Source organism: Dermacentor albipictus, chromosome 3, assembly GCF_038994185.2.
Source record: "Dermacentor albipictus isolate Rhodes 1998 colony chromosome 3, USDA_Dalb.pri_finalv2, whole genome shotgun sequence".
In the NCBI taxonomy this organism is placed as follows: domain Eukaryota; kingdom Metazoa; phylum Arthropoda; class Arachnida; order Ixodida; family Ixodidae; genus Dermacentor; species Dermacentor albipictus.
The window spans coordinates 126,086,295-126,101,396 of record NC_091823.1 but is presented as its reverse complement, the minus strand read 5'-3'; the positions used below and the strand labels follow the sequence as shown (position 1 = coordinate 126,101,396).

The window sequence follows — 15,102 nt, the reverse complement described above, 5'->3', positions numbered from 1 at the left end:
TCAAGGTAGTCCCACTTTATATGTGTAAAAAACTGCTATGGGAGTATATAGTAGATTTGTTGATCGGGCAAGACGATAAACGAATTAAACTGTGTTTACCATCTCTGTGGTAAGGTCGGCAGCAAAGCCATAAATTCCGCTTCGTGAACCAACTTTCGCCAGGGATTTAGTGGCAGCGAATGTTAGGATATTTTATTGCGGGCGAAGTTATACGAGTACTCGAGGCGCGTTTGCGCTGCTGCCACCATCGTTCGTTCAAGTAGCGATGACGCATGCAATGGTTGCACATTGAGTATTCGAAGGTCTCTAGAGACGGGATAGCCATGCAGCATGTTTGGCTGCAAAAACGACAAACTGTATGGGCACGCCACTACGCTCCGAGCAATCGTCTTTGCAGCGCCTTTCCGTCATGCCTTTCCGTCATTTATCTGCTGCCGCGCTGAGCACATCATGGATTACCAATGAGCCCGGTCTCACGCCTTGCTTTCACAGCTGAACCAATTAAGCGTTCTGTCAGAGTCCCTTATTATATATATATATATATATATATACATACATACATACAGTGAAGTAGACGCGCGTATGGAGCGGTTTATTGACGTTTCGGCCGGGGTCCGGCCTTCATCAGAACGGCCGGACCCCGGCCGAAACGTCAATAAACCGCCCCATACGCGCGTCTACTTCACTGTGAATATTTACCCGGACCCAGAACTGCTTTTTTTCTGGTATATATATATATATATATATATATATATATATATATAATGCGAAGCCAACAAACACTGACACCAAGTACAACATAGCGGAAATTGCATGTGCTTAATAAATGAAATAAAGTAAATGATAAATTAATGGAAATTAAAGTGGATGAAAAAACAACTTGCCGCAGGTGGGAACCGAACCCACAACCTTCGCATGTCGCGTGCGATGCTCTAGCAATTGAGCTACCGCGGCGGCGTTTCCCCATCCACTTTTTTGGGTATTTATGTGTACTAGTAGAAGCCTGGGAGTGTTAGCCAGCGCCCCCACTCACAGACCTAGGCGGCGGACGTGGAACGTCTTTTTTGCCGCAGGCGTCACGACAACGTGATCTTTTCGGGTGAAGGCAACTGGTCAATAAACCCACATATGCTACCTGAAGGCATCAATGTTGCCGGATTCGAGACCCTCGTTATGAAATAAACGAGAAGAAAGGGGGTTAACCGAGGGACCCGATATTTATTAGTCATATAATGAGAAGCCAACAAACACTGACACCAAGTACAACATAGCGGAAATTGCATCTGCTTAATAAATGAAATAAAGTAAATGATAAATTAATGGAAATTAAAGTGGATGAAAAAACAACTTGCCGCAGGTGGGAACCGAACCCACATGTTACAAACGTGGATGGTATTGCTTCGGTCTCGTCTTGTGCACCATCGAGATGCGACGCTCCAAACGCCGGCGACGGTCGTTCTCATTACATCAGCGTTGTGAGAAGCCTGGCAGCCTGGGTGCTGTTTGTGCTTGTATATGCCGGTCTTTCTCTCTAACTAAAATAGCTTTTTTATAATGTTTGCAGCATTTGAACAAGCGGAAGTAGTATAGAAATTCCGAGCGGTCATAGGAAAGATTATTCGATTGGTATTCGATATCTAGATTTTTTTTTTCACGCGCCTAATTAATTATAAAGTGAAGAAAGATGGACGTCTACTTTGCCGAAATCGACGAGCAATTAACAATTAGCTATGTAGCACCCGTTAATGAATAGAATTCTATGCGAAATTAGTGGGTCAGAAAAAACAACAACGCATTATGCTCGGGCTAACGCATTCGCATTAGCCCGAGCATAACGATTATACTTTCGAAATTAAGCAAAGAGCGCTCTCCCGCGTAATGATGCAGTTTTTATGTGAAGAGCTGGAATTTCCATGCACAGGAGATTCTGCTGCGCTGAGAGGGAGGATTTCGTGCCGTTTTGTAAATGATCTCAAAGTCGCAAAGTGTGTGCTTCCTCAGCTTTTACTCGGCCTAGACCCGGCAGAGCACTGTATAACAAATCGGAGGCTAGAACTAGTTTCAAAGAAAAAATATATAAGATATTGCGCGCAAAGGGCGGGGTGTTCTGCTGGGTGCCCTTATTTATTTTCTTAATCGATAACTTGTGCTATCTTGCCCGTCGTACGTAAGTATTTTCACAACTCCGGGAAACACAATTCACAACTGAATGAAGCACATTAGACGCGTAATTTAGGGAAATGACTCCGGAGTTTGCGCACGCCACCTCTTTAAGGTGGGCTCGAGATAAAACAGAGAGGAATAATATTGAGATTTTCATATTTTGATGCAGGATGGCAAGTGCATTAAAACGCTCTTGCAGCGTTCTTTGCCAATAAAATCGCTTTCCTATCAGGACATGAGCAGTGTGCCTTGACGCAGCGCTTCGATCTTCAAGTGCTGGTATTTTGTTGTTCTTGCCCCGCTGTCGTTATCTTTTTACGTGTGCCGCGGTTTCTCTGGCGGTTTTCGAAATGTAGTTTCTTTTATGCATTCCTCCAGGGGTTGGTTGTCAACGGTGCATTTGCTCTTCAGTCTCTTCTTCGGTTACTTTATTATTTGGCACATAACCCAATGTGTATATTATACTTGCCTTTCCGTACATTTCTATAAGCAAGCATTGTTCAGCGCTATCTTGCTCGTCTTTTATCGCCTCTGTATAGTATTACTTCGCATGATTCTGACACGAAGTACGGCTTGCTGGGGTGGTTTGTTTTAGGGGTCCTCGTGGTTTATCGGTACGATGAAATGGTTCCTTTATGAAGAATGTGATACCCGATGCTGATCTTGTGCTTGCATTTCAATGTCACGTTTCTTCGACAAACCTTAGTAGGAAGACAATGTCAGTCGCGTGCTTCTTTATTGCGAACTACAGTTTTACTCTTTGCCACTGTGAACAACCCCGTCACCAAATAAAATAGTTTACTAAGCTACTTGTAAAACTTACCAAGAAAATGTTGATGAACAGACGTTCAGTACGAGTTCAGAAGCATTTAAATCGCGACCACTGAAAAAACGTGGTAGCCTTGTCATTCTGTACAGGGCATGGGTCTTTCAACCGTACATCACGCAGCACGACGGCGCTACAGGTGTTTTTGAGTAACAGGTTTCTTTTTTTATACCGTTCATGCGCAGACACGTGCACATTCGAGGACGGTCCTTGCAGTGAGTGGTTGTCCAGCGATTGCAGCGAAGGTGCTTGTTTCCAGGTGCATAAGGTGTCCGACATGAAGCACGGCCCCACCATAGACCACACCCTTCACACAGGTGAGGCACGGGTACTTATCGATCCTCCGTTAATTTGTGGTGCTATCAATTGTTGGGAAGGTCATGCTCGTCTGGGTACAGGGTGTATGCACTGAGCTCAATCCCCGAGGCGGCAACAGCGCCTCAGGGGCCATGTTTACGGTACCATCGGTAGCGGACTGTCGGGAAAATGCCAGCGGTCTTCCTCGCGCGTAGATCTGATCACTAACTCTGGGCCCACCGTTCGCCTTGGGCACTTAACTAGTCACTGATATACAAGTACAGCTCGACACAATCCCACAAGCACACTTTGTTTTTATAGCATGATTTTTCTGGTTCACTCAACCCACACACGTAGGCGCTTAAGCATGTCGTAGACACATAACATACCACTCGATAGACAAATAAAAAAAAACATTTCAAAAGGACGTTGGCCGGTTCATGCGTATCGGTAGCTGCTTGCCCCTTCAAAAAATTGTTGAAAGGTTGTTGAAATGACATTGTGCCATGTCAACAAGTGGTATTGAAAGCTCATTCGGGAATCGTTGAATTATTATAGAGAAAGTTGCAGACAATGTTGATAATTGGCCCCCGACATTTGTCAAAACATCTTTGGGTTCTTTAAATTTGAAAGATCATTGGTGTATTCTTAAAACTATGATGTATTCCGATATTGAAAGCCCATTTAAGCTTAGTTGAAGATGTCTTGGGTCTCAAAATGGAAAGCCCATTGGAGTATTATTGAACTATGTTGTCTGTCAATACTGAAAGCCCACTGAAACATTGTTGCAGATGCGTCGAGTGTCAGAATTGAAAGTCCATTGAAATATTGGTGGAGCGGTGTTGAACGGCCACACTCAAATTATGTTTAAAGCCCCTCAGCCCCCAGTGTATATTTAGCAGTTTAAAACTGCACTTAAAATACTGTTGACCTATGTCGTGGTGCATGCCATTATCTTTGATGACACATTGACATGTTTGCTGTAAAAGGATAGGGGCGAATTTATATACAGGCGCTTCTGTATTGCAGCCCTCGGTCAGCCTGGGGTTTTTTAAAAAAGCATGCTCCTAGCTGCACTGTTACGCCAGTTTTTAAATTTCAAATTGAATGATCCTTCACAAAATCAAGCGTGCTGAACTTACCTAGACAAAAAAAAAAAACGTTTTTCGAGGTGACCTGTTTATTTGTAACTAATCATCTGCGTAAAAGTACGACCTTTTGTAGTTTGAATACATCAGAAACTTCTTCTAAACTATTGCAAAGTACAAGCTTTCTGCAGCTTGACACCATAACGACATTGAATACCGAAAGATGTACTCTGTCTGGCGTCAAATAAAACAGATTTTCAATAAATAAATAAATCTTAAAAAGGAATACCTAAATTATTGGTGTACAAGCACACGGACATGACAGTAAACAAGAACACTCAAAAAAGGTACTTGCTTTCTTTATTAGTTCAGCAGTGGTACGATAACCATGGCAGCATTCGCTTGAGCCCACAGCAGTCACTCAGACACTGATATACATGGTGGTTATATTTAAGTTTTATGGAATTTAATAAAGACATCACTTGCATAAGAAATCAAGCCACATATTCAGATAATTACCAACAACTCACTTCCTAATAATTTTTATGAACTGTAGCCGGTTATTTTACAAGGTGTGTGCACATAGAATGAAGTTCCATAATGACACAAGTGACCAGTCACATGCCCTCAAACTGGCCGTAAAAGTTCACTGTTGTTCCACTTACTTATTTAACAAAGCACACTGGTATGCATTGAAGCACAAAAGTAACCGGAATGTCCATGCATTTTGTCTCATATTTATGGAAAACTCGCGAAACTGCTGTCATCGTGGCAATTATTTCCAAGTCAATGTGTCTATCAAACTCACTGGTTACAGTTTCTGAACAGCGATATGTGCTGTAATGCTTAAGTCAATTAGTAAATTTGTGAGAATCAGTTGAATGTATTTCCATTTCCTATGCTAGCAATGTACACCTCTGAATAATCCAGCTCGAGAACAAGAAAAATGCAAGCTGGCACAGGCCACTTAAAAAAATCTGTAAAACTCACAACAGATCACTCTGTAGAATCCTTATTCGTTGGTTGATTGGTGTGTGCCAATTTCAGTAAATATTATTTTGAAACATGGAAATCCCAATAAGTGATGCCACGGGAACAGTTTATTATGCTGCATTGCTTGTTGCATGATCCAGTTGTGTTTCGTGCCATGATAACACTCCTGTGGAGGTCATTCCGAATCAAGCGACTTATTCATACTGACTACATCAGATTTCAGATGAAGAAGAAACAGCTATTAGTGACGTGCTGGAAAACTAAAAAAAAATATTTCTCGTGTGCGTTCCATTTCAATTTTGTTCAGTGCAAAAAAAAATTACGAACGAATTCACAGGGAAATCTATTTGATGCAAACATGAAAGGCACATCATTGTCTTCACCGGAGAGCCTTTGCTGCACATTAAGTTTAAGCCAACTTATACCTATTAATCCTAAATTTATTTTAGATAGCAAAATAAACCATTTTTGTGACGTTTTGTGAAATGGACCTTTTACTGCGCAGAACCACTCTGACAATGGCAGCGATGCACTTGCAGGTGTGTCATTGCATGCCGAATCGACCAGCATTTTTTCAACACCACAGATATAGCGTAAAGCATTCCCACATGTTTACTGGAGTTCAAAACTCCTTCTCCCTTTTTATTTTTGCCAAAAGTTTTGTAGCAGTTCGGTGCCAGTTTTTTTCCCACTCTGCTCAGCTAGAGGACATAAGTCAAGCACTTTTTAAACGCACATCGTATGGATTAAGGCCTTCATGCTGTGCATCAAAATACAGCGAAGTGATGTGACTGCCAAAATAGCCGCTTTTTCAAATATTCGAATACTTTGAGTTCTTTTGGCTGCGGCATAAGTGAGTAAAATTGGAATGAGTCAAGTTTTCCCTTAACGAAAATTCAGAATACAGAAATTACGGTAAATACAGGATAGTAGCCCAGGTGACATAGTGTACCAGAAAAATATTTGACACTCTGAAGGCTCAGCCGATCGCCTGTAAAGAAACTACAATTATAATATTTTGCAGGAAGCTTCATGTTCAAGGTAAAAACAGCTTTCGTGGTTGGCAAAAAAATATATGTATTACACTATAAGATAGGTAGGCCTACATGCCTGCTATGTAGGGGTGAAGCGAAGAAAAAAGGCATTACCTTTAACTGCAAAAAATTATATTTATCGATTTTTCTCAGCACTAGCTTGTCTACAATGTGCGCACAAGCTTGCCAGCCAGGAATGTAGACGACAAAGCTGGCTTTTTCTGCAACACAGATGACAAAGAAGTGGTGTTTGGGTCTGGATTTTATTCCCAAGATATGTACGCTCTAATGCAACTAGAGCTGTACTTGGAGTGAGCCGGGTAAACCGCACAACCATTGCACATAATATATGAATATTTGTTAAATTCATGAGGGAGTGCAGCAGTGTTGAAAGATACGTTTCATGTAGTTTACAAAAAGAAATATTTGCTTTTACATAGCCAGTAAATCCAGAAAGAACAGTGATATTGTTCATGCAAAGCATTTTAAAGGCCAGTCACACTGCAATGCGATGCGACATATAAACATGCAAGGCGACATACAGGGAGCAGGACACTTTCAGCCCAGGTCCCTGCAACCCAGTAATGATTCAAGTAGAAAATAGCTTCATTATTAAAACTTAAAACCTACACGAGTATGAAAAAATTCCTTGTGGTGTTCCGTTCTACCAGTGTTTGGGAGCCCGAACATGCTCATCTACAAAGTCAAATGTGCCGTGTTCAGTCTGATGCGGTCATTTGTCTTTGGCGACCACTTTTTGAGTTCCTATTAAAAAAATACGAGTCCAGACTGCTGCGCATGATGTCACCTGCCTTCGTATTGATAAAAAAGGCAGTCACAGTATGTTAAATAGATTTTGTGGCTCATTATATTAACAATCTCTCCTTGCTAAATGACAAGGCTTCATTTATTGATGCTGTATGCCTGATCCACAAATGAACATTAGAAAAATAATTTATCACACTTAAAGAATGATAGCTCTTCGTAACATGTCACATGCATAGCAAACAAGTAGGGCTACGTAATGATGGGCCACATACTTCTGCACTGACCACCACAGCTAATTTTACCTTCAACACGAATCATTTTGCGAAACAGTCGAACTTTACAGTTCTTTTAGGTGATCAACTGAACCCCCAAGGCTCCAAATATTTTTCAGCCATTCCAAGTCAACCAGGCTTCGTTTCTATATTTATTGCGTGCCTCCTCTATTTCCCTGCTTCGAAGAAAAAAAATTAGAGCTTTTCAATTCTGGCAGGCACAGCACTTCCTTCTCTTGACATGAACACCATCTGAATACCTGGATCATACAATTTCCCTTTGAAAAGAAACGTAGATCAGTGCCTTCTAGCTTAGCTGGGCAAGAGCAATAAATGTTTGGCGAAATTGTAAAAAATTTTGCGATGACAATTAAATGGGGAGAAAGAGTTCGGAGCTTCAACAAACATAACAAAATTTTTTCAACTATTTCTACGATGGTCAAAAATACGCGGTTTGGTTGAAGTGGAATGACACAGGTGTATGTATGAAAGCAAATTTTTTCAAATAACATTCTCATTATACCTACTTTTGCATATCAAGCAAACTAGAAACGGTTTGCCATATTGAAACATTTCTTGAATAACTGGGTGGTTTGGCATGAAATTACTGAAGATACATAAAATATATAATTATAAGGACACACTATCCTTGTAGCAACTATATCGAAAACTAATGTAAAAATGTAGTAATATATAACAAAGCATAACACTTCTATGCTGGATTGAGCCATCCAACGTGGGCTTTTCTTGAGATTAGCTCAATTAACATACATGATATTCACATAAAAATGTCAATGCATACACAGGCACAACATTTGTACGCTCATTTGATTCTTATTGGGCTCTTGAGGAGACTAAAAAACAAAAACAAATATAAAAATGTCGAGAGTTACACGAAAGCACAACACTTGCGTTTTGGTTTGAGCTTTCCAACTTGGGCTCTTCAGAAGATTTTACTCCCGTGCGAGAAGTGAGGCCACAGTGTTCTTACCAAAAAATTTGCGACACGCGAAGCCTGCAAGAACTACAGAAAGCCTGAACAAGTTTTACAAAGAAACTTGCACATACAAGAGTGTGGCATACAATATGCCCTCGTCACAATGAACTTCATTTAAGAATTTGTCTTGCTTCATTCCAACTCTCCGCGGGTACAGCTTAACAACATGGCCATTTAAATTTATTCGAAGTGGCGCAGAACTCCACTGAGTGTCAAATCTAGAAAAGGGCAAAGAGGAACAACACACTGTAGCAAAACAACCTTATGAATATCCTCAATGTCGAACATGTGGAGTTTGCTTGCTCAGAAACAAAATGGTGAAAAAAATCTTGATGTCATTCATGAAGAAACCTAAACTACAGACAACTAAGATTATTTCTTGTAACTTTCCTAATTAATTGTGTAGTAATTCACTGTGCTTTTCCATGCTCCAAATGCAATACTGTCATGTCACTAGAATTGAGTGTGGCTTCATTTGAAGTTAGGTTTCACGAGTTCACATGCATGGAGTGGACTTCTCGCCTTACAATGGCTTAGGACTTTCTACTTTAAAGAAAATACAGCTTACAGCAAAGTGCATTTTCTGCCTCAACGACTGAACGACTGTTATAATGAGAATTCACTGTAGTTGTACACCAAGTTGGCTACCATGACACATGCAGAATGTGACACATACGAATAAATGCTCTGTCTTCTAAGAACCATGCGCTAGTGGCTCACTTCTCTAACCCTTTAAGGTTCACTGCCGTACATCTGTGGATGCGACAGAACATTTTGAAAAAATGTGCGTTTACAGAACAAGCCGTCACCTAGCATCCCACTCGAGGTGCTGCAACTTTCTTGGACTTCTAGAGAACGTTCTTGTACTGTCGCCCCTTGGGTTTCTCCAAAATTGATTTTTGACTTAGCTCCTTCGTGGATGTCATCTCATTAGTTAGGGAGTGTTGCCACTTCAACTAATTTACTATAGAAGAAGATTTTGTAGGTTTCATTACACAAAAAATTATGCTGCTTTATCCTGCATAGAAAAATAAAATGTGTAAAACTGCAAATACTAAAAATGCTTTGTCACCTTATTGACCTTCAAAAAATAATTTACCAGTATTTTGCTCGAAAAGTAACTCTGAAGAACTTAAATCTGTAATAAAAATATTAGGCAAGTGCGAGTAGTGATTCTTCAGACCGAACTGAATAATGCCAGGAGCGAAACGAATATTGGATAGCTTTTGAATACTGAACAGCTGATATCACAATTAAATTAAAGTGATGTTTACATCCTAGTATTCTTACAGTTAGCAAGCTTGTGCCAATGCATACAATCTTATGAAGAGCTGTTTATTAAAATCACAAATGGAGCAGCAAAACGTTTCTTCACATGCACAGGACTTGCCAGTAGGCATGGATAATAGCTGTACAGCTTCTAAAGTACAGCTATTATGTAACATAGCCTCGTCTGCTATTTGTACAAGTTTTCACGTTTTGTGTCTATACTATGTTCTTGGAGGAGAAAATTTACCGTACTTCGGCTCAAATTTTATGTTTCATTGGTGTTGTTACCGGGGTTGTTGGAGAAGTATGGGAGAGGCCTTTGCCCTGCAGTGGGCGTAAACAGGCTGATGATGATAATGATGATGGTGTTTCGAAATTTAATAATATTTGCCTTTACATATAGTGACCATTAAAACATCGAATCGAATGGGACACTAATAAATTGGTTATTCGGAAGTTTCAAGTATTTGCACATCACTAAACAATATATAACTCCTAAATTGGAGAGACATATTTTTCCCCAAAATGTGATCCTCAACGGGCTAAACAAGAGCGACGCGAAAGCCCATTCATCTTTTTGATAAATTTAAGCATAGAGGCTTCTTATGAACGGTTCACAATAACCCTGTAAACTGGCAAGGGAAGTAAGGAAACAGGAGACAATTCCAATAATTTCAGAATGGGAGTAGTGGAGATGTCAAATGGTCTGTAACAAGCTTTAGACAGTAGTCGCCAAGGGACTATTCAGTGCTGCTGAATTTATTTAAACATATGGGGAAAAGCCACATAAATATTTTTTTATAACTTCAAATACAAAGTAATAAATTGCATATTATTAAATAGGTAAGGTGCTTAGAATGAATAAGCGTGCACTTAACATGGTACTGTTAGGAGTGATGCTGGCAACGTCGTCCCTGGTATTTCTTTGACTGAAACAACCAAAGAAAAATACCACACAACTCATGTTCCCTCTGCTGAATAGCAGCTGTCTGGAATCCCATGGACCTCCTTCAAGATAGGAGCAACTTTAATTCAATGTGGTCTGTTAAAATTGGTGAAACCACTGTTTCGCAATACAGAACCTTGAGAGCCGTTTTGATTGATGAAATTTGGTTAATGTGCTGCTCTTTGAGCTGAGCAGTAACAGCATTTGAGCATAGGTTCTCCGCAATTTGTGTATTAGAATAACACTTCCAGGCTACTTAAACATGTCCTCCATGCCACTAGATCTGGACCGTGCCCCACAGACTAATTATTGCAATTACAGCCAAGCAGTACTGCCAAGGCGCAAATGCAGCTCATTTCATCTGGTGGAGCCGCCAAAAACTTCTGGCAGTGAAGGCAGCTTTCAAATTTTACAAGCATTTGAGTAGGTGGCATTAGGCGCTTAAGATCATATGAACAATAATTCCAAATGGTAGGCTATTGTAGCGCACACCTTCACCCACGGACCACATGGAAGTAATCCGTTGTGCCAATGGCAAGTTGCTAATTTCAGATACAAAATGTGAATGTAAACATGCAACGGGAAAAGAGAGGAGAGACAAAGAGGCAAGACAGGGAGGTTAGCCAGTGTAAGTAACGGCTAACTACCCTGCAACGGGAAAGAATGTATGGTACTTGCCTAAACACCATTGACCCTGACGGGGTCAAGGGCCTGCTTTGCCCCTTAGTGTTATTTACAAAGTGTAAATAGCCCATGAGCTCCTCCTCTGTGGACATGCGGTGAAACAAGGGCGTTACAAACTTTCCTGGTACACCATGGGAGGCCATGGTAAGCTGTGCCAGGATGACCTTCTCAATGCGCACTCCTCCAACCTATGCGAGCCGGCATGTTTAGGTAAGTGTTAGCAAAGCAGGTTTATGCCTTTCAAGTATATTTACACCAAAGCCCTACTGCAAATAAATCACAACAGTCTAGCTGGTTGCGGATCTAGAATGCTAAACTTACTTGTCTTCTAACTAGTTTCTTATGCTCTCTGAATGGCAGCTGTTTCAGAAAAACTAAGATTTATCCAGAACCAGCAAGAAAAATAATAAGTAAACCAAAGTATCCAGAGCATCTAGTATTCTTTAATGCAATTCATTCTTAGTATACTTCACATTTCGGGGTGTTTTTCTCTATTTTCCCACCCATTTGCCTCAGTGGGTGGTCCATGGTCTTATGGGAAATGATCGGGCTACTATGTTGAGGTAAGCGGGTTCACAATCAACCGTCGGACCAGGTTGGGTCAATGGGTATGTGACTCTGGGCATGTGCCACTCTTCAAGAATCTCACGCCATCTTGGGCAACTGCTGCTGCTTGTGTTGGCAAGCAGCGTTAGGAGCTCGAAGAAGGAAATGACTGTCGATCATTACTCAGATTACCACTACAAATCAGCTTCATTTGCTGTGCTCCAGAAGTAATATGCGAGACTCTACTCTGCTGTACACACAAGCCACACTCTGCTCTGCTGGTACACAAGCCACAAAGACAGTGTGGGCCAGCCACCACCTCAATAATTAAATTATGCGACTCGCAAAGCACAGGCTACACAAGATCACGGAGTGAACTCAGAAAAGTTTGTGGACAGTCAGTTAATGTCCACGCCAAGGGCCTCGAGGGAGACTCAGTGATTTCCTCGACATGCGTTATCGTGCCCTCACACGCATTATCACAATTCTGTCTTTCTCGTTAGTGCCAACGTCCAAAGAATAGTCATCACGTATCACCACGAATTAAAATATAAGCAGACACTTATATCTACTGTTTATTAAGTCTTTATGGAGAATACTTAGAGCATGAGTTTTTGCAGAGACAATGAATGCTACAGCTTAAAGGGGCACTAAAGAAAAATTCAAAAAATTTAATTCTGGGGTTTTATGTGTCAAAATGACAATCTGACTTTCAGTCACGCCATAGTGGGCAACCCGGAATAATTTTGATCACCTTGGTTCGCACGGTACACGGGTAGTTTTGCATTTCACCTCCTTCAAAATGCGGTTGTTTGCACCTGTGACATCGTCTTTAGTGGAGCTGTGCAAACGCCACTAAGCAACCACGGCATAAAAGCACAAAATAGAAAGATGATTTCAGATCTATCTGTAAATGACCTTCCTACAATTCAAGAGATTCACTCGTACCCTGAGAAGAGGCTGAGTAAATTGTAAAAGGCGCAAGAGGAAAGATTGGTGGCACTGCTGCCTCGAAGTTGCAACACCAGCTTGCTGTGACGTCATGGATTTTGATGGTGTCTGCTCAGATGTAGCTATTTTTGTACAAATAAATGTATGTTTCATTGTATTTCAAGAAAGCCAAAAACTCAAAAAGCATCAGGAATTTTATCGAACCAAAACGACACAAGTTTGTAAATATACTTGAAATCCGCTATGTGACAATGGGGTGTCAGCAAGAAGATATTGGGGCGATGCTCAGAAAATTCAACTTTCAGCTTTATTTTCAATAATAATCAACCAACTACCAAGAAATTTACAGAAGTAGATACTTAAAACGATGATTTCATATGAAATTGATGTAGAGTGTCCTTAGAGCTCCTTTATACAAAACAGAGAATGCACATGGCTATGTAATAGAACAACATGCATCACTAGTTCTCTTTAAGGTAGGATTGTCAGTATAGCAGAGGGCATGCACCGGTTGCTCCAGGGGGAAGCCCTGTCACATCCCCTCAACCTCCCATTTTCCTATCATTCTATGAGCAGTGATGCGTGTCCCGCACCTTAAAGAGAAACAATGCCAAAAAGATTCATGCCGCACTGGCCACAGTATGTGGTGACCGACACTGCACACTGTGCAGCTCGCAAATCAATGTTTTTTTAATTTGTCCTTTGAAATGCAGAAAGCCTAGATCACTGTTCATGCTTCAAGCAACTTTGTCAATATTTGCTGCTGTTTTGGTTTGACGCCCCTAGCAGTGCACTGCTGTACGACATAGGGCATAATACATTTAATCTTGTAAAGCTAGAAAGACATGCACTTATGTAGAACATTACTGTGCACACCAAGTTTCTGAACGCCCCTTTTATATCAAGCATATACCCTGGCAAAGGCACATTCTACGTTTAATATGTTCACAAGTGACACTGAAATTCACTCTAAGTCCCAGTGCAATTTCAAAGTCTTTAAGATAAGTGCTTAAAGGCATGTCTACTACTGAAGGCACTGTACACCAATTGATCACTGGAGGAAATGCTTGCAGTTACATCAGCAATGTTTTTTTTCTGCGCTCTGTAATACATTTTCACGACATCACTGCATTTGATCATGGTGACGCTACAGAAAGAATGGACAAACTATTCACCTTTCGCGTTCCAGTTGGGGTGTCTCCCGGGTCATTTTGAATCAGAAGCAAGATGTCAGTATTAAAACATGAAACCACGATGCACCAAAAGCTGCAATCAAAACAGCTACATGGGCCATCGGGCTGGCATAAGTTTACGAATATAAATGACTGATTTAAAACACTAATGTGTGGCTGCTCTTGCCAATGGTAGTGTGAGCTAGTCAAATAATATATTTCTCATTCCTCTCCTTATTTTAAAAAAATTCCTACTCATCTACTTAACTGTTATGACGACATCTTAAAGGCAGCTCCTTCATACAAATCCACAGTGTTGCATTTTTTACTCCCCGTCTACGTGATGCTACTGAAGTTTTGCTTACTTTCAAAGAAAGTATTTCACAGAACTGCTCCACCGACAAAGCATTATTTCAAGCTTGTGGCAAAGCGTCGTTTAGTTCACAACGATGCGCTCCCTTTGCATCTGTTCTCTCTATAGTGCTGAAATTCAAAGCAAAGATAGCTTTTTCACTTAACTAGCTACTTCTACAAGTCCTGCCCATGTCATGTCCGGTCCTACATGCCCTGTCCTGGGCAGAACATGTAATGAGGAGGGAAGATAACCGATGGTCATTAATGGTTACGGACTGGATTCCAAGGGACGGGAAGCATAGCAGGGGGAGGCAGAAGGTTAGGTGGGCGAATGAGATTACGAAGTTTGCAGGGACGACATGGCCACAATTAGTACATGACCGGTGTAGTTGGAGAAGTATGGGAGAGGCCTTTGCCCTGCAGTGGGCGTAACCAGGCTGCTGCTGCTGCTGATGATAGCTACTTCTATGGTAACAAGCAACTTTATTAATTATTGACGTCTATGTTGCCGATTACGTATACATGCCGCCTGGAAACACAATGGGACGACAGGGCGGATAAGCCCAGGACTCTCGTTGCTTTACTCATTTTAAAACTTTGTTAAATCAATGAGGTACTGAAGTGCGAAAAGCTGAAATTTCACGCTAATACATTATTTTGAATGTTCTATCCCAGTAAAGTAGGACCTGGAGTGCCGTGGAATCTGCCTTTTTCGGGAATGCAAAGAGCGCCTACGCGAAGC

The 15,102-nt window shown here is 41.0% G+C and overlaps 1 protein-coding gene across 3 annotated transcripts in view; it reads left to right on the top strand.

Annotated features, from left to right (window-relative positions):
- The window catches only part of LOC135909438 (MAM and LDL-receptor class A domain-containing protein 1-like), a 269,210-nt gene that overhangs the window by 16,661 nt on the left and 237,447 nt on the right, over positions 1-15,102 (top strand). For all 3 annotated transcript variants that reach the window (XM_065441393.1, XM_065441392.1, XM_065441394.1), the window contains exon 2: positions 3,175-3,306. In XM_065441393.1, the coding sequence (XP_065297465.1) occupies positions 3,175-3,306 (132 nt within the window). The remainder of the gene's footprint in view (positions 1-3,174; positions 3,307-15,102) is intronic.